This window comes from Triturus cristatus, chromosome 6 (assembly GCF_964204655.1).
Source record: "Triturus cristatus chromosome 6, aTriCri1.1, whole genome shotgun sequence".
In the NCBI taxonomy this organism is placed as follows: domain Eukaryota; kingdom Metazoa; phylum Chordata; class Amphibia; order Caudata; family Salamandridae; genus Triturus; species Triturus cristatus.
The window spans coordinates 143052079-143077618 of record NC_140589.1 but is presented as its reverse complement, the minus strand read 5'-3'; the positions used below and the strand labels follow the sequence as shown (position 1 = coordinate 143077618).

Genomic DNA, 25540 nt, shown 5'->3' with positions numbered 1-25540 from the left:
CTGTCAACAACAGATCAATAATCAAAACTACAACTTGATCATAGTCTAAAGACGATTATTCATAATGCACAGAAAATTCAATCTATAAATAATCATTGACTTTAGGCATTACCAAACCCCTCACCTGTTCAGCAGGCATTATCAGGGTGTCACAATTTGAACATGCCAGCTGTTGTGTGAAAAACACATGAACATCCTTAATCACCACAACTTAAAGCAACTCTCACACCTCCACAAACACACCTATGGCAAAACCCTTGATCTAGTTATATCTTTCCGAGTTAAATTGGAATATCACACACCAAGAGAAGTGAAGTGATCAAACAATATCTTAGTGCCAACAGATATTTACCTTACCGAGTTAGCCAAACAATTCCAATTTGTGTTGTCTCTCGTGCTATAAGTGACATAACAGATGGAATGTTTACTATTCATGCGTCATACTTTTTTTAGCAATGCGTCTATGGAGGGAAATGCAACACTTTTCCTCTTAATTGTGCTCAGGTCGACAGTCTGCATTCACACTCTATACAATACAGATGCATCCACAAGGCGTATTTACAGAAACGAGAACATTTGATTGATACCATCATATACCAGATTACACGTATATAATAAATGTGATGTGTGAGACATTTTTATCACAGTGACAACGGCATTGGTTAAATAAACTGAGGCGCTGCAATGTACTTCTTCGATCAAGAAATAAGTGGGTTTCTTAATAGTTACTATAGAGAATTCTTCTCCAAAGTAATTAAGAACCTACCTATCATCCATGCATCCCATGCATAGTACTGCTTTTATAATTGTTGTCGATTGGCTGTCTTTCCTCCAGAGCTGTAATTTATTGCAATATTTACAATATGTATTTGCTGCCGGCCATGCCTGGAAGTAATGTAGTGTTACACGCAGTGCCACAGGAAACACCTTGTGCAGGCAGAGGAAGGGGAAACAAAGATCACACCAGCACCGAGCAGCAGCAGGCTTCAAGAGTGACAAGGCTTCAGCAAACAGAAATCTGTTGGGCCTTTTACAGAAGAGAAACGAAGAGAAGGTGCTAAATTCACAACGAAACAAAGGTCTCATTCGGTGGCAAGAGGGGAGGGTTTTGCTAAGCGTCTCAATCTGCACTACAACTCATTGAAACATGAACCACAACATAAAAATGAAATGTCTCCAAACCTCCATGGAAGTGGCACACAGTGAGAACATTTAACATCACAGGGCAGTAAGACCGTCATCTAACACCAGCTGCTTAAAATGTCTCTTTGTATTTGCTGCTCACATACAGATTAAGTATTGTCTTAGGTGTACTCTGCTCTTCTATTTGTATTTTACCAGTGCTGTAACTTAAACTTTCTAATGAACATTAAGGGTCTCAATGTGAGAGGTCAGTATTACCAGTACCCCTGCAGTATCAATCAATCAATCAGGGAATTTTGAAGGGTCTCAAGGTGCTGGGGTGAGGGGGCGAGGGGGGCGGGGGGAGGAGCAGCTCCGGTCAGTTGAAGAGCCAGGTCTTGAGGGTCTTCCTGAAGATGTGCAGGGTGGGGGCGCGTCTGATGTAAATCGGGAGCTCATTCCAGGTCTTGGCCGCGATGTGGGAGAAGGTTCTTCATCAGGCATGTTATAACTACTGGCCGATAGAGCTTTGTTGGGGTTACGTTTTTAGATATTCAAGTTTGCTTGCTCACCATTACGTAGCTCTGTTCAGTCACACGCTCTTATGCATCGGGCACGTTAAGACTGCTTGCCGATAGAGCTGTTTTTTGCACAATACAAAGATGGTGTTGTTCAATATCAGTTATTATACTACCGAAATGGTCTTACTATAGACTTTAGATACTTATATCACATATACCATTGCCCTGTGTTTACTTTTTGTTCTTTTGATTCAGTGGTGTTTGTGCTAAATCTGACCATTCAAATAAGTTGATGTAATCCAATTTGTAATCCCCACTAGAAGAACCGACATGGTGAGAGACTCTGTAGATGGTTGAGTTAGAATATACATATTATCCTTTAGGTAAGAGTTCTTCAACCTTACTGGGCACTGAGTGAAGGGTGGTGGTACACATTGGTGTTATTTCTATTTATTGATATGATGTGGTTTTATCATTGTTTTGCAGAGCCTTCTGACCAATCAAATTGACTGACATACAGTCATGGTCAAGAATAGAGGCTTAAGTACCACTTTGACATTATTATTTATGCACTTGATTCAGCAGAGTAACTGTTTAGATATAGGTCCTGATGAATGCCCTGAACTGGATTGTCATTATGGCAGAAACATGTTGATCACTAGATAGGGTATACATCCATAACCCTACTTTCACTTGCTTTTTATCCATTATCACGTAGGATGGAAGAATAAAGTTGTTGCCCCTAAGTAGGTAGTTTTAATACACTTTTCATTTATTCTTTGCACTCTGCCCCTCCTTGCCCTATTGAGTTGGTAGATCCAACACGTGATTTGCACTCCTGCTCTTGGGCAACATGTTTCGTTGCAATAAAATCGCGCAACTTCTTCAGGGCTCTTGGGGTTCCAATATAAACTTCTTGTGAGATTTCACATCAAACCAAATGGTTGCATGGATCCCTCATACCGGCAACCATCTCTGAGAGGCGCACGCGTCAGCTGATCGCGTGCCCAACGGGCGACTGCCACTGGTCCTGTCCCCGCTATCGCGTCCCGCCGGCGTTTTGTAGAAGTTTATATTGGAACCCCAAGAGCGCTGAAGAAGTTGTGCGATTTTATTGCAACGAAACATGTTGGCTTAAAAATTGATTATGGTTAGACAGAAACCATTTTTAATTGGGATGGCTTACAGCACTCAATAAAGTTACGTCAAGCCAGTAAGTCTTACCCAGTTTTTAACGGTGAGAATTGTTGGTTTTAATTCTCACATGGGTCCAGTGGGCACTAACACTGACACTATGCACTAACAGTCTATGTACACTTTAGGTTTACTGTTTTTCTTTCCCTTTATTTTATTGGGCTTGAGATTTTCACAATAGAATACACATTTCTTTTTTCTCTAGATGGGGAGAAAGTAACCTATGATAAGTGGGTGAGTACCAGCCAGCAACCCCCTTGGTGTTACGACCGTGAGGTGCTTTCTCTCCTTTCTCACACTTTTTATTTGTAGGTGGGAGAATGATGGTATTTTGACGTTTTTGATTATAAATTGACACATCACAACACTTTAACTACCAATAGGGAGTACATATGTGAGAGGGTTGAAAAACATGGGAAACCCCTCCAGTGTCAAAGGTATAGAGTAAGATGTGCACTTTGGAGGCATGTCTGGAGATACCGGGCTTCCTATCAATGAGATGGCCCAATTTATGGCAACTTACATCGCCCTTGAAAAGGTGCAGACTAAAGTAATAAAGTCCAGGCCGAAGATGGCAGAGGCTGGAGCGGAAGATCTAGAAATGCAGCAAGAAACCCTACACGTGAGCAAAATAGTGCAAACAACCTCATGCGTTTGCGGGGGTGAGTGCTTGGGGTGCCTTGTTTTTGTGTACGTCGAACAAGGTTTTGAAACAGGCTTGATTTCTAGGAATGGTGCAGGAATTACACTTTACAGCATTACAACACCGCCAAGCAGCAAGCAGGGTTGCCCTCTCTTCCCGGAGCCACTTCTCAGACGAGAAGTCCACATTAGGGGAAAAGGAGGTGAGGGAGTTAAATTTGAAGGGAGCAATTGTACTGGCCTTTACCAGAACCAACGGATTTCAAAGCAATATATTCCTGTTCAGGAAAAAAGAATCTAAGTAGTCGAGAATAGTGATTAACATGGGGCGACTTCAGTGGCTGGATGCTATACAGGCATTTGAAGGAGAAAGGGGTCTACTTTCAGGAAGATATTTCAATTTAGGGGCCACACTGTACGTTTCTGCAGTACGAGTAGTCAGAACAAACATGGGAGTTCTCCAGTCTGCCAGTGGGGTATTTCTCAGGCCTGTGATGGTTTAAAAATCTGCTCCAACCGGTGACAGCTTTTCTGAGAGTGAGGGGCATCCAGGTGATTATATACCTCAGCAATATGGTATTAATGGCCCAGGCGAGAAAACTCTAACGGTTCAGACGGTGATGTATCTGATTCAAGGTTTTGGGTTTGTCGTCATCTGGGAGAAATTTCGGGGGACCCATCCTTGAGGATAGAGTTTTTGAGGTTCATGGTACTCATCATGCAACTTTCTTGCAACAAGGTGTACATCTCCCAGGGGGAGATTTTAGCACTGAAATATCTAGTGGAAGACAGAGTGTGTTGGATGGACAATAATCAGATACCTCAGTCACCTGCTGACAGAGTTGGCAAAAGATGATCTGCCTTAGCGGATTTCATTGGTGACAGAATATTTATTGAGACCGTGTAATGATGCAGTGCATTAGAATGATAGCAATGTGTGGAATACAGTGAATGTCAAATCTTCAGAACAAGCTCGAAGATATGGAGAATCGCCAAAGAAGACAAAACCTCCGACTTTTTGGTATAGCGGAAGGCTCAGAAGGATCTGATCCGCGGGCCTATATGGTAAATCTTTTTCAGAGAGCCTTCCCAGACTTATCAGATTGGGATTGGGACTCCCAGCTGCAAAGGGTCCACAGGTTACCTCTGGTTCAAAGAAACAAGGAGAGTAAATTTCCCCGCCCTTTCCTGATTTACTTCGGCAATTATCTACTAAGACAAACGGTTGTTACTTTCTTTGTTAGATCTGACTTGAGCAAGGCCACTATGGACAAGCGCTGGAAGCTACGACAACTTATGGACGCTTTCAAATCTCTGGGTGGGCAGGTATTCCTGCAAGAGCCTGCCCGTTTAAAAGTAATGAAGGGGGGTCATACATATACCTTCACTGACGTTAAGGAAGCTGAGACAGCGCTATCGAAATTTGGCTAAGAAAATATCGATAATTTTCTTATATATATGATTATTCGCTTTAAGGTTTTAGCGGATCGGTCGTTATACCTGGTAAGTGTGCTTAGGTGAAGTATGGAATAGAGCCTGGTAACTAATATGGGTACTTATTGTTTGATGTTTATTATATATGGTTTTTTTCTGTTTTTTCAGGGTTCTTTAACTTTTTACACTCGTATGTACACACGCACTGTATGTTTTTTCTCAACAAATGGAGTGGGGGAGTTAGAGGGAGCTACCCGCTGCTGCCTCTCAACAAGGCTGCCTCAACAACGGCAGCATGGGACAAGGGGGTGCTCTTCCCCAGGGGATTTGGGGGAAGGTTCAGGTTGGGGGTGGGTTTGGAGTAAGGGGTCACGGGCGGAGGCCAATAATGTTAAAAATGACAACACAATAGTAACACTTACTGAAAATAATTTAAAAAAAGAAAAGCTGATATTTACAATAGTTATTATTAGAATAGTTGATATTTTAATATCTGTGAAATGTACAGACTTAGATGCTTAATATGGAATGTTGCTGGCCTTAATTGCAAGAATAAGAGACGATTAGTACAGGAAGAGCTTAAATTATATAATCCTCATTTAGTTTTACTTACTGAAACACACATCTGTTATAAAGATAGGAAATTATTAAGGCTATTAGGGTATGAGGTGGTCGCCTGTACAACTCTAAACGCCACTATCAGAGGGGTCGCCATTTTAAAACAAAGACAACTGAAACTAAATATTATTAAAACTGCTGTAGACAAGAGGGGCCGATGGATAATTATCCAAGTTGAATTGGAAAGCTGTAAATATGTTATATGCTCTGTATATGGATCTAATACCGATGATCCGTATATTTTTGATTGTGTAACGCCCTGAACGTCTCAGGATCGTTTAACAGACACGACAATGAGGACGCAACCACTTGTGAAGGGTTAGTTCTTTTAATGAAGGCAAATAAAATACAAAGAACAAACAAAAGTTATAGTCACTGGAATCCTCCAGGCTAAGTACGTTACCAGCCCACAGCACGGATGGTCCTAACCGTCCTCTGCATATACGCCGATCCCGGCGTATGCCAACAGAGGGCAGAAATGAAATGGCCGACAATGCCAATCGGTAGGCTGTGAGGGGCACGAAGAGTGTTGGGGAGAATCGAGGAGTCAGGGAAACACCCAGCCGGGGTCTCTACCTGAAGGGAGCAGCCGCTCAACCTCTTCCTCAGACTGCACCGGGACGCGGAGTCACCTCCTGGTGATGCGTCACCGATACCCCAATCACAAGCAAGAAGACTGAACCGAGAGCAGCCGCTCGATCGATCCTGTGGACTTCCGAGTCTGTAACGCGGCAAACACCTCCTGGTGTGCGTTACAGCTGGCAGTCCCTGTGTCTCTGGTCGGGCTGGGAGTTACGACTCCAACCAGCAAAAGCGCCACTGCGCTTGGACTCAGCCGAGTCAAAAAGCGAAGCTCAATGGTTGACCGGTAGAGCTTCCGGGTCCTTCACAGGTGACGATGGGGCAAGACACGGCCCAGGGAGTAACGACTCGACCTACCTCCGTTCTTGCCTTACTGGAGCACCACTCCGGAACACTGCTCTTCACGAAGCAGGTACGTCGGTGTAAACACAATATCCGACAGCCTTGTACCTCCCGGTTCCTCCCTTTATAGGGCGTGTTTTCCTTGAGTTATGTAACAGCTCTCCTGTTTACATAAGGGCGTGTTTCCCTTGAGTTATGTAACAGCTCTCCTGTTTACATAAGGGCGTGTTTCCCTTGAGTTATGTAACAGCTCTCCTGTTTACATAAGGGCGTGTTTCCCTTGTATGACAGGAATTCTTGACAGATTGGCTAAACATTGAATCATTGGAATGGGAAGGGGAACTTCTAATCGGGGGCGATTTTAACTGCATAATTGATTATGATATAGATACTACTAATGAATGAATGAATGAAAGGCAATTTGTAATGCGCAAAAACAATAACCCTCAGGTATCAAGGCGCCTAACAAAAGATCAGAAAATGATCGAAAGAAGGAGACAGGAAACCCTACATGTAGGCTTGCCGAAAGAGAAGAGTTTTTAGAGCAGAGCGAAAGTGCTGTAGGGACGGGAGAGATCTAAGGTCCAGAGGGAGGTCATTCCACCACTTGGGGGCAAGAGTGGAAAAAGCTCTGCCACCCCATTTAGCTTTTCGCACACGGGGAGCGGTCAGACGCAATTTCCCAGAGGAGCGCAAGTTCCTACCAGGAGTATAGTGGGAAATGATGGACCCAATTCCTGTGTCACTATTTTTAGCAATGGCTCTGTAGGTCATGCATAAAACCTTGAACCGGATTCGGTGTTCTACCGGCAGCCAATGCAGCGTTTTCCTGGCTGCAGTGGCCGAGGAGCGTCTGGGGGTGTCCAGAACAAATCTGGCTATGGCATTTTGGACTACCTGTAGGCGCTGCAGCTGGCCTTTGTTAAGCCCAGCATACAGTGCATTACAGTAGTCCAAGCGCGATCCGATGAGTGCAACTGCAATTTGTTTTCTTGCCTGCAGGGAGAGATAGCTCCTGATCCTTCGTATGGTATGAATCAGACCCCAGCAGGTGGAAACAGTTCTGCTCACCTGACTGCCTAGATCGAGAGCAGGATCTATCAGCACACCGAGGTTCTTGGCAGATGTTGTAGGGGAAGGGCATGTCCCTAGTGAGTCAGGCCACCAATGGCTGACCAGATGTTTTCTTTCCCCCCAAACACCATCACCTCCGTCTTCTCCCCATTCAGTTTTAGAGAGTTCTGAATCATCCAATGACCAACCGCCTCCATACAAGATCTAAACCTGGAGGCGATTAGTTCATCTGAATGGGGAAGAGAGACGAGGATTTGGGTGTCGTCTGCATAAGAGACTACCTCCATCCCGAAAGATCTTATTAGTTTGGCCAGTGGGGTCACATAGATATTAAAAAGGGTTGGGCTAAGTGCTGACCCTTGAGGGACCCCACATAGCACAGATCGGGATGGAGATAGGAACTCCCCCAGCTTGACTCTTTGTTCCCTCCCTGTGAGGAAGGAGGTCAAAAGATCCAGAGCTGCGTTCTTCACCCCCACCTCCCTCAGTCGAGATGTAAGGACTGAGGGGGAGAGGGTATCGAAAGCCGCAGTTAGATCCAGCAGGACCAGGAGAGAGGTCTGGCCCTCATCTACTGTCGTGCGGATTTTATCGAGCACGATGGTGAGGGCTGATTCGGTGCTGAATTCTCTCCTAAATCCATGCTGGGAGGGATCTAGGCATTCCGAGCCTTCCACAAAAACAGCGAGATGCCTGTTAAGATGAGTCTCAAGCATCTTCGCTGGGACAGGGAGCAGAGAGATAGGCCGGTAGTTTTTTAAGACACCCGGGTCCAAGGAGGCCTTTTTCAACAAGGGTTTTACTACCGCCTTCTTCCATTCTGTAGGGAAGATACCATCTCTAATGGCTAGATTCATTACCTCTAGCAGTGGAGGTAAGAGGGTATCCCTACACTGCTTGATGACTTTCAGTGGGCAGGTATCCAGAGGGGAACCAGACTTGGTCTTAGTTAGCAATAGTTCAAGATCTTGTAGGACTAACAGGGGAAAAGAGTCCAGGGTGCTAGGGGGGGAGATTTCTGTGATGGTCAGACTCATCTCTACCCCAGATGTGAATGCACTAAGACCAGCTCTTTGTGTCTCGAGGGCCAGATGAATATCTTGGATTTTAGTATGAAAGAAGGAGGCAATCTTGTCGCATAGATCCTGCGAAGGAATAACAGGATCAGGGGCTTGCAGTTTGACCAAGGAATCAACAATTTTAAAGAGCTCCTTCGAGGAGGAGAGCGAGGTGGTAACAGTAACAAAGTAATCTTGTTTAGCTTGCAAGATTGCAACCTTGTATTTTTTGACAAGGAGTTTATGGGCTTCCTTGTTCTTAAGGTCCCAACTAGTATGCCAAAGCCTCTCCTTTCTCCTCACCTCCTGCCTAAGGAGCCTGAGGGAGTCAGAGAACCAGGGGGCAGATGGACTCTTTCTGGCTCGGCGCCGAGATTGTACTGGGGCCAATTTATTCAAGGCCTCAGTGGTGACCTTTTCGAAACGAGCGACTGCAGTCTGTACATTATCTAGGTCAGTGATGGTAAGACTAGCGGCCCAGGGCTTAAGAGAATCGCTGTTAATATTCCTAAAGTTTCTTGCAGTTTCCATTAGGTGGTTCCCTTTTTTACCGGAGTCCATCCTGTGATATTGCAGAAGAAAAGGGACCGCCAGGTGATCGGACCAAGATAGATGAATCGGGTCCTTAGTAGTCAGGCGAGGGTCATTGGAAAAGATACCATCCAAAGTGTGTCCTGCCCGATGTGTGGCTCCGGAGACACGTTGCGTGAGCCCACAAGATTCAAGGGCCTCAGTGAGACAGGAGGTATCAAAAAGATCAAGCCGTTCTAGATGGTAATTAAAATCACCCATGATAGAAAAGTTGTCTCGACCAAAATAGGGTTCTAGGGACTGAAGGAAATTGTGCGTAAAGTGGGTCCTCGAACCTGGGGGTCGATACACTAAAATACCATTGAAGAAGGGGCGTTGCGCTTCCTTTATTGAAAAATAAAGTGCTTGTACTAAGCATGGGGGGTTTCAACGCATGCGGAAAACACGCGCGGCCATTTTAGAACTAGGCCGCTTACATAACCTAAAAGATTCTTGGTGATTCCTTCATCCCAAAATACCAGGCTACACGTATTATTCTGCACCTCATACACTATGCTCTCGCATAGATATGATCTGGGTCTCTGATAAGATTCTAGAATCTAGCAGTATTGATATTTGCCCAAGACTCACCTCAGACCACAATCCCATTCTTTTTATTTTTAACACAATCTCAAGAAAACAAGATATAAGATTATTTTCATTTCCCAGGTATCTTCTTTCAGACTCAGAATTTATACTACAACTCAAAGAACATATCTCTGAATTTATTGATATAAATCTTCATTCTACCTCTCCAATCCATGTATGGGACGCCTGTAAGGCCAGCATAAGAGGATTTACACAACAGTTTATTCTTACACAAAACTCAAAACGCCACAAAGAGGTTAAGAATATGACGTCCAAAATTTTGTTGCTAGAAAGTCAGCTAGCAGACGCCCTTATACAAGGCTCACTAGATACGGACAAACTAGGACTAGAATTAATTAGTCTTCGATCTGCTACCAAAAATGTTTTTAGAGAGCGAGCCAGTGTAAAATTACAAAAATTTAAAATCTCTCAATATGAGAGTGGCGATAAAATCGGTAAGATTTTGGCGTACAAAGTTGCGGATGACAAAGCTAATACAATAATCAAATCTATTAAGGGACCTCATAACACTATTTATAATCAACCCATACATATAATGGAACAATTCGTTAAGTATTATAGTCATTTATACACCCCGGAAAATAACCCTACACTACACAATATTCAAGCATACATCGGTAATAATGTCACCAACAATATAGAAATTGAACATAATGGGCAATTAGGGGAGAATGTTACCACTGCCGAAATCAGAACGGCAATTACTTCTCTTCCGTCTGGTAAGGCTGCGGAGAAGATACACTCCCTATAGAACTTTATAAAATCTGTATTGATGAAATACTTTCTCTTCTCTGCTTAGTAATCAACTCGATTGGTCTAACAGGGAAGGTTCCAAATTCTTGGAATTCTGCTAAGATCGTGTTTTTTCTAAAAATAAACAAACCTGCTGATGAGTGTGGCTCTTACAGGCCTATCTCACTTATTAACGCAGACGCCAAAGTATTTTCTAAAATTCTTGCACTCCGATTGGCTCCTCACATGCCTAAGCTAGTTAATCCACAACAACATGGATTTATTATCGGCAGAGACACTACAGCCCATGTTAATATGGCAATCACTGCTTTTGATGTAGCAGCAACTAATTCCACCGACTCGGTATGATACTTTTAGATGCTGAAAAGGCATTTGACCGAGTCGGTGGGATTACCTCTGGGCTGTAATGAAGGCGTACGGTTTTAAAGGCCAATATTTAAGATGGATACAGGCTCTATATGACTCCCCAATTGCCAAAATTAGCTATGCAGGTATGATCTCTCCAGGCTTTAAAATACTTAGGGGTACGCGGCAGGGGTGTCCGCTCTCACCCCTGCTGTTCGCGCTTTCCATGGAACCATTTATAAACTCATTACAAACTCAACCTCATATTATCCCGTCGGAATTCGGTCCTAACACCTTGAAAATCACTGCCTACGCCGATGATATTGCCATATACTCCACTGATGTAGTAAAAGCTCTCTCAATGATAATTGAAGAATCTAATGCTTTTGGATTAATTTCAGGATACAAATTAAATTTAAATAAAACACAGGTAATATTAAACTATAAACCATTGACTCCTGTCCAAGGTACCTGTCGAGTGGCGACGTATCTAGGTGTTAAAATATCAGCCAAAATAAACGACATAAACACCCTCAATTATGATGTTTTATTGAAAGAAATAGCTGGCCTACTTAAAAAATGGCACAAAATACCTTTAACTTTGATAGGCCGGATCAACTTAATCAAAATGAAGATACTCCCCAAATTCGTATATTTATTTAGGTCTATACCCTTACGCGTTAGTAATTCCTTTTTCAAAAAACTAGACGGGATCTTAAGTAGCTATATCTGGGGGTATAAGAAAGCTAGAAGATCGCTTGCTCTGCTTAAATTACCAACCAACAAAGGTGGATTGAACTTCCCCGACTTTAAATTATATTTTCTGGCAACCTTTTTCGGTCGCCTTCGTAGTCTATTTAACGCCAATAGCCAATACTATTACCACCAATTTATGCTGGGCACTGACTCTAATCGATTCCTCGCAAGAGTAAATGACTCTAACTATTTTAAAAGGGTCAAATTCAAGACCGCGAGAGAGATAGTTGCGGTTTGGAAATCTTTATTAACTACATGTAGGACTTCTCTTTTTCATCCAAAGCTTTCTTTATGGGGTAACCCTGGGCTACCAGGAATATTTAATGACGGACTTAGGGTTTTCTGGGCCAATTCGGGCATCAATTTTTGGGGGACCTTTATGGTACTCAAGGTTTTTTAGATTTCACTGCGCTCAAACTTCTCTTTAATTTAACTGAAGCAATGCGATTTAAATATATGCAAATTCGAGACTATTTGGTTTGCAAGATGAAAATCAACCAAATTTCGGACTCAGATCTATGGACCTGCTTCTACTCGGAAAATCAGAAATCACTAATTAGCAGGGGTTACAGATGTTTAAATAATTTCAAAGAAGATAACTGTCCAAAAATTGCTCTGAAATGGACAACTAGATTAGGGACTAACATCACTTCTACCAAAATCTCGGCCTCACTGTGTAATATTAACAAAGTGGTACAATCTTCGAGCCTGAGGATTCAGTTATACAAAACCATCTGCTTTTTATATTATACCCCGCTAAGAATTTCCAATTGGTCCCAAAATTCTTCATCAAGTGAACGCTCCAAGTGTCCCAAATGCGACCTTTTGGCGGCTGATATTACACATATATTTTTCTCATGTCCAGCCTTGTCTGAGTTCTGGGCCGGATTCGAAAATATTTTATCGCAAAAACAAATTGTTTTTGGTTCTCTTTCGCCATTATCTGTATTATTAGATATACAATCTGTGAATTGCCCACATAAAGATTTGTTAACAGTATTATTTTCTTGTGCTCGATTGACTATTGCTAGGGCCTGGATTTCCCAGAAACCTCCACATATTATGGAATGGTGGTTCTTGATTAATGAAATTTATACTATGGAACGTGCTATTGCCAAAACGAGGGGATTGAAATCAATGAAAACATTTGATAGAATGTGGGGAACTTTACTTTAATCTTTCCCTTTAAGTCTCTAATGTTTATATATTTACATGGCCTACTTGATATCAAATGTATATGCTACTATTATCAGCTAATCTTTTGTTTCTGATTTATCTGTGTTGTCAATAAAAATATTTAAAAAAAAAAAAAAAGGAATACAGTGAATGTATATTGAACCTGAGCATTCTGGGAGCCTGTAGGAGATTGGGGGGTTTTGATATGATTTTCTCCCGTCCAGAGTGATCTAGCAGATAAAAAGATGTTTCAGCTGGAAACAGAAGGAAAGGATGCTTTCCTCCATCTTTGGGGATAGAAGCTGAGTATGTTTACCTCCATTCATGATGATTAACATGGTTCTGAGCAAGCCAGATGATAGAAGGTCAGATTGATTATGATAATGCCAAAATGGAAAGTAGAAACATATTTTCCAGTACTTCTGAAATGTTCTACACTTTTCCAGTCCTACGTACCCATAGGAGTGATCTGTTGAGGAATCAAATGGGGGAGGATAACCCCTCCCTAATCAAGGGGTCAGTGGTCCTGAAGACTTGGAGGATTGCAGGTAACACTGGGGAATCCCAGGTGTTTCTTGACAAGTTGATGTTCTTATTCCTAATCCATGGGAATCACTGGAAGCTACCGGCCAGTCTGAGTCTGAAGGCATCAATCAAATGTGGCGATTGAAGTGCATGCAGATTCAGCACCTGGAGTGTGCATTTTAAATTTGTCTCTGAATTGGCCAGTGATTTTGCTTACTGAAAGGTTAACATGTAAGCTTGCAATATTTGTTGGGCAGGTATTTGTGGAACAGGCCCAGTAAAGAAGCACCAGCTGATATACCGACTCTTTAAAGGTAATAAAGCAGACGGCTCCTCTGAAAGCCAAAAATGTGTTTTTGTGGAAGGGGAACTAGGTTTTTCAGAGGTTTTTGGGTGGCATGAAAATGAAATGTTGTTTCTTAAGACCTTATGTACCAAACTCACAATGTCAGCAGAGTTGATCTATTGTAAGAGATGTTAATGCTAGGGCTCTGTGTGAGTAAAGCTAACTAACGTATTATTACCATGCCTAACTATAACGTCACTTTAACCGTTGTTTTTGTTCAGGAAAATATATATATAAATGTATATTTAATTATCACGGAGAAAACTGGAAAAACAGATTCAAATGCCTACCTCGGCTCTACATGCTGTGATTCTGGGCATATTACTTCATCTCCCAGTGCTTAAACTTCCCATAAAGAACTACGATTGCTGCTTACACGAGGAAACATATCTAATGGACTTTAGATGTAGGCCCTGAAGAAGCCAGAGAGTTATGCCTGCATGACGAAACACATGTTGGTTAGATCAAGACAACCTGGAAAGATCAAGACTGGCTTTTGATGAATCAATAAGAAAGGTATTTTGGATCCTTATTTGGTTTGCTTGCAAGGACACTCTTGATTGTTTCGCCCTCCGTAGAGGTATGATTGATTGGCAGCTCTCTATCCTGCTGCGGTGATCTTGGATTGGGCCCGTCTTGCCTCCCGGGTCTACACAGGAAGCCCACCATTGCTTCAGTCAAAACAGCTGAATATCTCATGTATTTCCTGCTAGTATAGGGTCATTTATACATTTTAAGCTAACCTGACTATGAACATAACAACAAGAAAAATAGATGCCTATAACATATTAATATTTCTGTTGGGAAATCAAATATATGAAGGCATACATTTGTAAGTACGTTTGAGGTTTTTAAGATTAAAGCAAAAAGTTTAAGCATATCTAAATATGAAAGCTTCTGGAGAGTCACCTGTGCGTATAAGCTCTGTTGCATATTTTTATATATTTTATTTAATGGGGCGTAACCCTCTTGAAGCAATAATAGCACCTTCAGAACATACATGACTTGATAATAAATATCATATCAACCGTAAAGTGAGGCCTCCGGCGCCATTGGTTTGGCTTACTTGCTATTTTTGGGAATCACACACTGTAGGCATTATATGTTCCATTAGGCACGATGGGAATGATTGGGGTAGCAGAGCGCTGACAGAATTGGGACTTCCTCTAGCTGCTCTGTAATACTTTAAGACCACAGTTTAATAATGTGAATAGGTGGTTACATCCTATTCTTTAAAGCAAATATCACACCACATATTGTTGCTGAGATATTATCGGCCTACTGGTTAGAACCAATACCAAGAAATAGACGGCAGCCATCCAATTTAAAGAATATGTCACTCTGCTAAATCTTTCAAAAACACAGTCAAATACACTGTCCACAGACCATTTAGACTGCAATCCACGAGAATCCCATTAATATAAAGACCAAACTGCTTCCATATGCTCAGGTGATGTACCCTAAATACAGCAGAGTGTCTATTGTCCATTAACCTCTTCAGTGCCCCGCCCTTTCCCCGCCCTGTGCCGGGCCTTTCATTAGCGGGCGGGGTTCATGACGAGATAGTCTCGTCATGTGCACAGCGCAACCGCGCTCCATGACGAGACTATCTCGTCATGGGCACTGAAGGGGTTAATAAAATCTACACCGTGTTGTTGCGTACGCGTTGAGCATTGCTTAATGGAAAAGTTACATAAAGAGTAGAGAAAGCAAATCCTAAAAGTGAACGCTTATTTGATAAACAATATGGCACTCCTTTAAGATCTAAGCAATAATATGCAGCCTGTTGTCATAATGTTATATGTGATCAAAGAAATGAACCATAAAATGCACCAACATGCAGTACAAGTGCTGTACGCAAGTGAATTGCTCCAGTCACAATTACGGTACCACCTCACACCAGGAGGTTTGCTTTAAACCATAAAAAGGGACACAAGTACAAATAAATAAAGCAAAAGCCACATTCACTATTTTCTCGACAGCCTGTGGTTAGAATTGGTGGGACTCAACCATAACCATAAATTGGCATAGGCATTTGGAACCTCCCTGTTATACGATTTTAGAAATCAATGTAGAAAAATAGACATAACTCAAAATAGAAAATTTATATAAACCAGAAACACAGCTATAATAATAATAATATTCTTCCCCATAAAGGATCAAATATAATAATTATTACTATAAACCGTAACAAAGAGCTCGACATATGTAAAGCACAAAAGTAATACGTGTTTATCAATATTCATAACAAGTAATTACTAGCAGATTATCAATGATATTCACAGAACAAATTACAGGACAAAATAAGGCAAAAAATAAAATAAAGATCTTCTTAGACGCTTAATCAATCAAATATTAAACTGGTACCAAGTCAATTAATATTTGCTCAGAATATCTGATCTTGTGAAATGCATGTTTTCTTTCTTGGAAAGAAGAGGCTTCTCAGAAAAGCAGGTGTCAGCTGGAGGTATGCCATCTGATTTCCATTCTCTTAGGATTAGTGCTTCTGGGACCTCCAATCAGTTCTTACAACTTTAATTCAGATCGCCTTCACTAGTGTCCTGCACATCTTTAAATCTGGCTGGAAAAACTAGACCGCATGTGAAATGCATTTTGCACAACAAAGTCATTAAGCTGTCAAACTGCAAAATGTCTGCGTTTCCCTCCTTGTGAACTCATATCTCAAAGAGGCTAGACATGCTACCCCGAGGCCAGGTCTACTCACTGTGAACAAGGAAGCAGAAATCCTTCCACATCAGCAACAGAGTGAGCTTTGTGAAGCCCTCGGCGTCGTATTCCACCGTCCCCCTGCACAACGAGAAACACAACAACCGCACTCTTACAGGCTGCTTCAAAGAGGTGACACCAGTGCAGCTCCAAAGCGGACCTGCTACATGAGCGGAAGTAGGAAAGGCAAAGGGATGCAGCACATATTCAACTTTTTATACCAGATTGTGATGAAACACAAAAAAATCACTAGTTGAGATAAAAAGGTCTGCTTTAATTTATAAATAAAGTTGAGAAATTGTGCATCACACTTGCTACGAGTGTTATATTGTTTTAACGTAGATGAGTCACACTTACACAAACACATGGGCATGCTAAAATACCTGTCCGTGGGTGTGTCCTCTTTTTCTCTCTTTGGGGTGTGTGTCATCTATCTATCTATCTATCTATCTATCTATCTATCTATCTATCTATCTATCTATCTATGTATCTATCTATCTATCTATCTATCTATCTATCTATCTATCTATCTATCCATCTATCCATCTATCTCCCTCTCTTGATCTCTCGTTCTCTCTCTCAAACCAGGCAGCCAGTGGCAGAAGTCATCCCCCTCTTCACCTAACCTGGCCCTAGCAGGCGGAACACTTTGCTCTTGCCAGGCAAGGGTCTGGGGGTGAAGGTTTTTGTTTAGATCAAAGAAATGCCTGTCCTTATCTTTAACACTCAAATGCTCAGGTATCTCCAGGTTGTTGCCTTGTTCCTCATCACCCACCTTCGGACAACCACTACTCTGCTTACAGTACAGAAGACAGGCTTCAATTTACAGATGGGAGAGTACACATGATTCCTGTTGACATGATTTGAACATATAACATGTAATAAAAGTGCAAGACTACACAGGAACATGAGAGGTGTAAGATGGTCAAACAATGGGAAGAACCTAAAGGTGTCCTAGCCACAAGAATTGGTTTGATTAAGGCCTTCGAACATTAACACCCTCTTGAGTCTTCACGGTAACAACGACTACACCACACTATTTATTTATTAATTTATAAAGTTTTATATAGCGCAAACAAGATCCCAAGGGATATCAGAGTGCTTTACACTCAAACTAGATCTGGAAGCTAATAAAGTAACAACCACAGGATGAAAACACAAATGAATTGTAAAGTGAATACAAGATCACATATAAGTTATGTTGAACAGAAGACAGTGTACACAGTATGTCAATAAAAAAAAATATAAAAGAAAAAAAAGTATAGTAGTAAATGTAGCAACACTGGAAGTAAGAACAATGTCAACGGGCCAAAGGGTTAGCCCAATTACTGAAGGAGTTTATTCATCAGGAATCTTTTGACTTCCAGTTTGAACACCGTTGTTCTGGTGATTCTGCGTATTTCTGGAGGAAGAGAGTTCCAAATCTTTGGAGCCGCGCCGGAGAAGGCTCTGTTAGAGGTTCTCTTTTTGTTCAGGATAGGTGGTTTCAAGAGTAAGGTAGTAGCGCTTCTAGATGCTCTTACACCACAAGATAGTTCAAGTTTTTGCGCCAGATACCTGGGCGTATTGAAGTGGATAGCTTTGTGCGTCATCGTGGCAATTTTTAGCTGGATTCAAGCTTCATATGGGAGCCAATTTAGAGTTTTTAGTACTGGCGATATGCGCTCATTGCGTTTGGTGCCTGTAACTACACAACGCTGCAAATGCCTTGAGTGGGTGGACTTGTTTGCCATTCACCAGTATGCAGATGACACCAAACTATACTATGGAATCCTGAAGATCAGCAATGTCTGCATAAAAAGATCGACTTGCTCAATCCCGACCAGACACAACACTCGATGGAATGTGAACTATCAGGGCTATCATAACGAAAAAGAGAAGACTTCTCGCCAAATGTCTCCTCTCAAACAAAATCAAGACTATTTATTCTAGACCCACACCTCACCATGAATATCCATATCAAGCTCATCTCAAAATCAGGAAAATACCACCTTTACCGGATGAAGAATCTAGAACTCTTTCACTACCCCGTAACTCTCACACAGCGCGTCGAGCCTTGGTCACAATTTGCAATGGCTTTAGAAATGGCCTGCAAGGAAGAAATTCAAAATATTCCCTAGCTCCTTTGCCAGGAATCCTTCACTCAGATGTCAGACACACCACGGCTCTACAATACTAACTAAGACTGCCTCCCTCGGCCTTCACTGCCTCAATAAATCAATCAATTCAGATTTGTCGAGCGCAGCTCATCATCCCAGAGTGGATCCAGGCACTGAGGATCAGCCAAATAGTCGACCAGCCAGGTCTGGAGCGCTACAGAAAGTGGAATCGGCTTCAAGGTAGCCTTCTTCATGACTCCACACACACTCAAAGACATCTCCTCCTGGCCAGTCTGCTGACCCAAAGCACAGAAACAAACAACCTTTTACTCATTTCCAGCATCAGCAGCCAGAACTCTTTCCCTCAAGCCTTCTGACTCTGACATCACTGTAGACTTTCCACAAAATGTATTCTGTTTTGCAAACACCAGTGTCTGATGTTACTCCTGGACATTTCTCCCCCCACCCCACTCACATCTTGTTTCTTTTCTTTCTGGTTATTTGAATAGATGTTTCCCCTGGTCTGCTGCTCATGCGTTCTTAGTAATAAAGCACTCTTTCACCGTGGGTCGGAAGAACTATGTAGACTGAATACATTGATCCATTGATTGTGGATACTTTAACAGACAAGGAAGTAAAGGGGTTACAATACCGGTATTATTGCGATTTACATCCTAAGCCATACTGTGAAACTACTATTTCTGGGGAAGTGGTGAACCCCATGTACAGGTGCCAAGAATGAAACGACAGAATGATAGTTACTCACGTTCCAAAGTGACTCAGGAAGGCTGCGATGTACTCTCTTCTCTTGTGGTATCCTTGGATTATGTATTGCACCTGAAAAATACAAGAAAACACAGGACCTTCAGGCCATCCTGAAAACAGGCAAATTGTGTCATCTTCTGCAACGGCTCCCCATGTCCCACTTCAGCACTAACACTCCTCACTGTATCACACTGTGACTTGGGTACCGTATTTAACAACATTTCGATCATTTGGAAGATATAGTAATAAGCAAAGCATCAGTATGGTGTGCTAAGCAGTGGCGGCTACCATCTACGGCAGATGGAGGGGGCGGGTGTCAATACATAAAAAAGGGTTACCTTCCTCCGCGACGTCATCCTTCGGTCTTCTGGCAGGCTTCAACGCAGGACCCAGCAAACTCCCCCTGACCAATCCTGGCACTCCTCTCACCAGCATGAGAGCAGCGCCAGGATTGGTGGAATCCTCCTTAGTCAGTGCTCCTAAGAGCATTGGAGGCCTGCGGTTCCTCTAACCCAGGTTAGAGAACTTTAAAATGTGCATGTTTGGCTGGCCGGCCAAAGACACATGCACATTTTAAAGCGCACAGCTCCCTGCTGCTGTCACTTTGTAGGACTGACCCCGCCCCGTTCCGACACTTCGTTCAGGACGGGTTGCTGAAAAATAAAATGGTAATAAATAAACTTTAGAACCATTTTATTTTTCAGCTCTGGCCTGGGGCTTTTTTTAGAGGACCAATGATCCTCTGCTCAAACGGAAGAGCCGCCCGTGTATAACAAAAGTGAAAACCTTGGCATCGGGGGGGGGGCATCTTTTCTGCTCTAGCTTCAGCAGTCCGAGTGCACTTCTTACGATGCACCATGCTCCTGCAAAGATGTGTTCATGAGCCAGAGAGTTGGGTTGGTCAGTCAACTATCGGGTCCAGATCGCCCCGTGTAATCTTCTCTGCCTGGTAGCACCTATTTGGTTCCTTCAAGCTTCTATATTTGGGCTCGAGCAATTTTGCTTGTTTATGTAATTCGCTCGTTCACATTCCATGATATGTTAGTATTTCTAGCCAAGCACATCTCTTTCTGCCAGCATTTATTCATCCTAATAGGGGCAATCTGTACCCATTCTCTCTTCCATACCTGGTCACCAGCATCCGAGTTTCTTTTACCTTGTACTTTCTTTTGCCGCCTCCCACCCCTCATCATTTTATTCAACATCTTTCAAGGGTTCTTTTTCAATAATCTCTTTGCACTTTTTGTAAAATCCCCTCAGTATATTGTCCCATGGTTGTGCAGTCTTGGCTCCTCACTTCTTCACGAGTGTTGAATTCAGGCTCCCCCTCCAGCTCAGAGTCTGACCAGACTCTGTGTGTTATCTCACAGGTGCAATGTTGTTGGTTATCGCACCACTCACCTGTTTGCGATTCCTCTAGGCTACACATGTGGGGAACCTGTAGTGGTGCAGATGGTTAAGTGTTTCTACGTTAGAGTTAGTGCTGATGCATGTGTTCCAAGTTAAGTGTGCCCTGGCCGTGCTCATTGGGTTTGAGTTGGTGTATCATTGTCCGCTGGGGTACGGGCTGTTCTGTGAGATATTGTGTGTTCTAAGTTAAGTGTGCCCTGGCCGTGCTCATTGGGTTTGAGTTGGTGCATCATTGTCCGCTGGGGTACGGGCTGTTCTGTGAGATATTGTGTGTTCTAAGTTAAGTGTGCCCTGGCCGTGCTCATTGGGTTTGAGTTGGTGCATCATTGTCCGCTGGGGTACGGGCTGTTCTGTGAGATATTGTGTGTTCTAAGTTAAGTGTGCCCTGGCCGTGCTCATTGGGTTTGAGTTGGTGCATCATTGTCTGCTGGGGTACGGGCTGTTTTGTGAGATATTGTATGTTCTAAGTTAAGTGTCCCTGGCCGTGCTCATTGGGTTTGAGTTGGTGCATCATTGTCCGCTGGGGTACGGGCTGTTCTGTGAGATATTGTCAGTTCTGTTAGAATAGATTTCTTGGACGTGTTTGTGATGCTCGGATTGTGGTGAATGAGGTGTACTGAATGGAGTGTGTCGTTCTTTGGCTGTGTGGCCTATTTTTGTACAAATGGAGGTGTGTGTCATTTATGTGCACGTTTTTTGTGTGTGAGTAGAGAGCACAAGAAGGAAAGTGTTCAGCTTGTTCTAAGCGGTGAGTGCTCTGGTATTCTGTCATGTATCTGAACCTAAATAGGTAACTACACCTAAGGAACTGAACCTCCCACCCTGCAGCCAGTGAACACTACATGCGCCTAACTGCCTGGGGCCAGAGATGTTTGTTACTGTCTGGGGCCATTTAAGACATTACTGCTAGAGCCCAGATATGCTCATTACTGTTGTGACCACTGGGGTCCATTGCTCTAGGGTCCAGCATGCTCCTTAATGCTTGGGGCCACTGAGGCTCCTCTGCGCCTGTGGCTATTGGGCTCATTAGTGCCGGTGGCCAATGAGGCTCAGTACTGCCTGGAAGGCTGTGTGCATTGGTGCCTATTTGTGTTCTGGGCTATGGACATGGCTATGTGCAGCTGTGTTGGTCTGTGGTTATGTCTCCAGCTGTGAGTACATTGCTATCTGCTTATGTGAATGGAAGTGTGATTCATGTCAATGTGGATGGACAGTTTGTATTTGTCCGTGTGTACCTTCTGAGTGTCGATGCTTGTTTCTTGTGTTGTTGATGATGCTTTTGCTTCTACACCTCCTATTCTCTTCTTCTCACTTTTCTTCCAGGGCATTAACTTACTTGCCGTGTCTATAGCAGCCTTTCTTGAGTGCGACCAATTGACTTCAGCCAGCTGCGGCTACACTACACAAAACAAGGGGACCCCTGGGACACAAACTAAATATGTTCACAGTTTTCTTTTTTTCATTTCATCCTTTTGTTTTTTAAACATTGGATCCCTTACAATTAAGTAATTGAAGTAAGTTTTTGGGGGCATAAATATATCTTTTTTTAACTCCCTGTCCAGCATCTTAGTCACATTCCTTCGAATTTTGTATCAGTTCCTTGAGAAATAAGTGTTCCAACAAAAGGAGAATTTGTGAAAGTAGCCACTTGTCAAACAATGGTTTGCGAAGTAGGCGTTCTTCCCTCTTGCATTTCATTATGGCTGCATAGCCAGGGTCAATAATGCGCATTACATCAAGCTATCTACTGCCGAGTACAACACAAGGTTTCTCGGGAGTCTGACAGCTAATATGTCACACAAATTCAGAAAGGCAAGTGGCAATAGCGGCTGCTGCTATAGTAAAATGGTAGGGCGGAGCTGGTTGGAGTTCGTTTTTTTTTTTTTTTAAAACCTAACCTAATGCTCCTTTCCCCTCTGCCAGCCGCCTCGTTGCTCCTCTCATCCCGGAAGTGGGTGGGCTTCACTGCACAGGCTCCCCACCCAATCCAGACGCTGCTCTCATGCTATACCTAGCCTGGGAGCAGTGCCTGGATTGGCCTGAGAGGGCTGGTTTAATGCTCGCTCAGGCACAGGGAGCCTGCAGCATTTCTCCAACCCGGCTATACAACACAGCTGGGCTGGACAAACCTACGTGCGCAGGTCTGTTTGGCAGGCCAAAGACGGACGCCCAAACTGACATGCGCACTTATAAGTGCCTACCACTCCTCCCTACTGCTGAAGTGACGCTCATCAGCATGGCCTCGCCCCTGCCCTAACGTCGGCTGACAATAAGGTAAGAAAATTTAAATAGTACGAAAATTGTTCTATTATTTTATATTTCAGTGGGGTGATGCTCCCCCGCCACAGTGGAGGAGCCGCCCCTGCAACCATGGGACACTATACTGAGGGGACTTTACAAAAAGTGCAAAGACATTATTGAAAAAAGAATCTTTGAAAGATGTCGAATAAAATGATGAGGGGAGAGAGGCGGCAAAAGAAAGTACAAGGTAAAAAAAACTCGGATGCTGGTGACCAGGTATGGATGAGAAAATGGGGACAGATTGCACCTAAATGCTGGCAGAAAGACATGTGCATTAATGTGCATGGCTAGAAACACTAACATATCATGGAATGTGTTTATAATTAAATAAACAAGCAAAATTGCTAGAGCTACAATAAAAGCTTGAAGGAACCAAACAGGCGCTACCAGGCAGAGAAGATTACACGGGGCGATCTGGACCTGATAGTTGCCTGACCGACCCAACTCTCTGGCTCATGAATACATCTTTGCAGAAGCACGGTGCACTCGGACTGCTGAAGCCAGAGCAGAAAAGATGGTCCCCCCCCCCCCCCCCCCCATGCCAAGGTTTTCACCTTTATACACAGCAACAGCATCCTAGCTGACTCAGCAGCGATGCCAGGAGACATGACCCCACCCCTAGTGAGTGGGAACACTATCCCAAGGCGGTGTGGAGTTCACCTATGCCTCCACCATGGAAAGAAAGGCCGCGCTTTCGACTGGCATCACCACAGCCAAGCGCACGTGTTTAGAAATCCCTCCATGTTCTACCAGTCCCGAAGGGAAGTCGGCTTTATTTGTTTAGGCTCGAGCACCGCACATTTCTCTGGCCTGTCCCTGCTTGCACCAAGTTATCGAAAACAACCTGTCCACAGCCCATGCTGAAGTCATGCGATCTCCCTCCCAAAACAAAGCTCTCCTATTTATAGCGCTTGGCAGGTCCCATCCGCAGCCGTGATCGGGAGAGGCCGCCGCGTGGGCTCAGAAATGCCACTTTAGGACAAAGATGTCAGCTGAGTCTGCAGAAATGTTGCGAACATACAAGAGTTAAGGGGGAAAAAAGCAGCCGCGTTCGTCTAAGCATTTTAACAGCAGTCAGTACATTTTTTTTAGTCCTTTCCCGAAAGCCGCTAGAAAAACAAATCCGCTAATGACGGAGTTCAATGTAATTACGGAACATTTGAGGGCATCTCTGAAAGCTCTGTTTATATTCACAATCTAAACTGAGAGAACAAAATGTAATTAAAAGAGGCTCGAAAGAGGCAGACGAGATGTGCGCAGCAGAACGTGCCATGGAAAGAAAGAAGCATTTACATTTGTGGTTGGCAGAGAAGGCCACGTTTTCCCTTCTCGTGAAGCCGGTTCTCGTCAAGAGACTGTAAAACAGCCATGCCCTGAAGACTGAAAAAAACAGAGCTGGCAATGCCCTCCCCCACCACTGGCAATGCCCTCGCCCTCCACTGGCAATGCCCTCCCCCACCACTGGCAATGCCCTCGCCCACCACTGCTTTCCATGACCGAAGATCTGAGATGGGCACTACCACTGCGACTGGCCAAGAGGGGTGATCTCTCTCACACTCACCTTGTTGGTTAGTAGCTGGCAAACTTGGGGTACGTAGTCGATGAGACATCCTCCGCTGGGGATGGTGGGGATGTGCAGAGCAGTGGCACCGCCCAGGGCGCTGAAAAACATTTACACCCCAGGGTCAACCAATGATCAGGAGAGACATCTGACATCCAGGTTCACTGATACCTCTTTCAATATCCCATATTTCAATATCCCATATTTCAACATTCCATATATAATCTGACCACCTTAAGGAGTTTCAAGCCAAGTACGCGTCTACTCAACTCTCAAGGACAATGCTTATATGTTACGTACATCCAACTTTGTATAGAAGAAAAGGCACCACAAGCCCACGGTGTAACCAATGCATACATAACACAGGTTATGAAATCTCACTTGTAGGTGCGGTTTGTATTGTCCATTTTTGGTTTCGTTATAATTTTGTGATTTATCAGGTGACTTGGGAAAATGTTAATTGTTAAACATAGGTATGTTAAAACAAATATCTCACAAGAAGCGTTTTTATAATATATTTTTTTCAATCAGCTCAATTGGTTGCAGGTAATTTGCATTGGTCATTCACTGAAATAGTCAAGAAAACAAGTTACTTCCCTGTTACTGTTAATCCGCGAGCCTTCTGGTCAACAAGGCTCCATGCTGTTCAAAGATACTTTGATACAAGTTTGTAATTGGACCAATATCAATTGCAGAGGGCTCTGAACACATGGGCTTTGCTACAGGCCTCCAGTGCAGGGGCTCCAGTGATGGGAAACAGATCAGAGTGTAGAGATGGGCTACTGAGTCCAGGATCAATAGCCGATCTTGGAGAAGGTCGTCAGGGAGGCCACGATACAACGCTCCACAGTCGCCCGTGTGTGAAAAATGTCCATTGTGTGCAGTGTCTGCGGGATGAAAACAAGGGGTTTGGGGAGAAGGAGATCAATGGAAGGGACTTCATTGGCTTGAAGCCGAGGGTGCAGATGAAATGATACCAAGCTTCCGAGCACAAAGAAAGACAGCGGCAC

The 25540-nt window shown here is 43.3% G+C and overlaps 1 protein-coding gene across 4 annotated transcripts in view; it reads right to left on the bottom strand.

Annotated features, from left to right (window-relative positions):
- Window positions 1-25540, bottom strand: part of BABAM2 (BRISC and BRCA1 A complex member 2) — a 922754-nt gene that overhangs the window by 327788 nt on the left and 569426 nt on the right. For all 4 annotated transcript variants that reach the window (XM_085610363.1, XM_085610361.1, XM_085610360.1 and 1 more), the window contains 3 exons: window positions 24531-24630; window positions 19260-19330; window positions 16393-16475 (listed from right to left, as the gene is read on the bottom strand). In XM_085610363.1, coding sequence (XP_085466489.1) covers window positions 16393-16475; window positions 19260-19330; window positions 24531-24630 — 254 coding nt within the window. The remainder of the gene's footprint in view (window positions 1-16392; window positions 16476-19259; window positions 19331-24530; window positions 24631-25540) is intronic.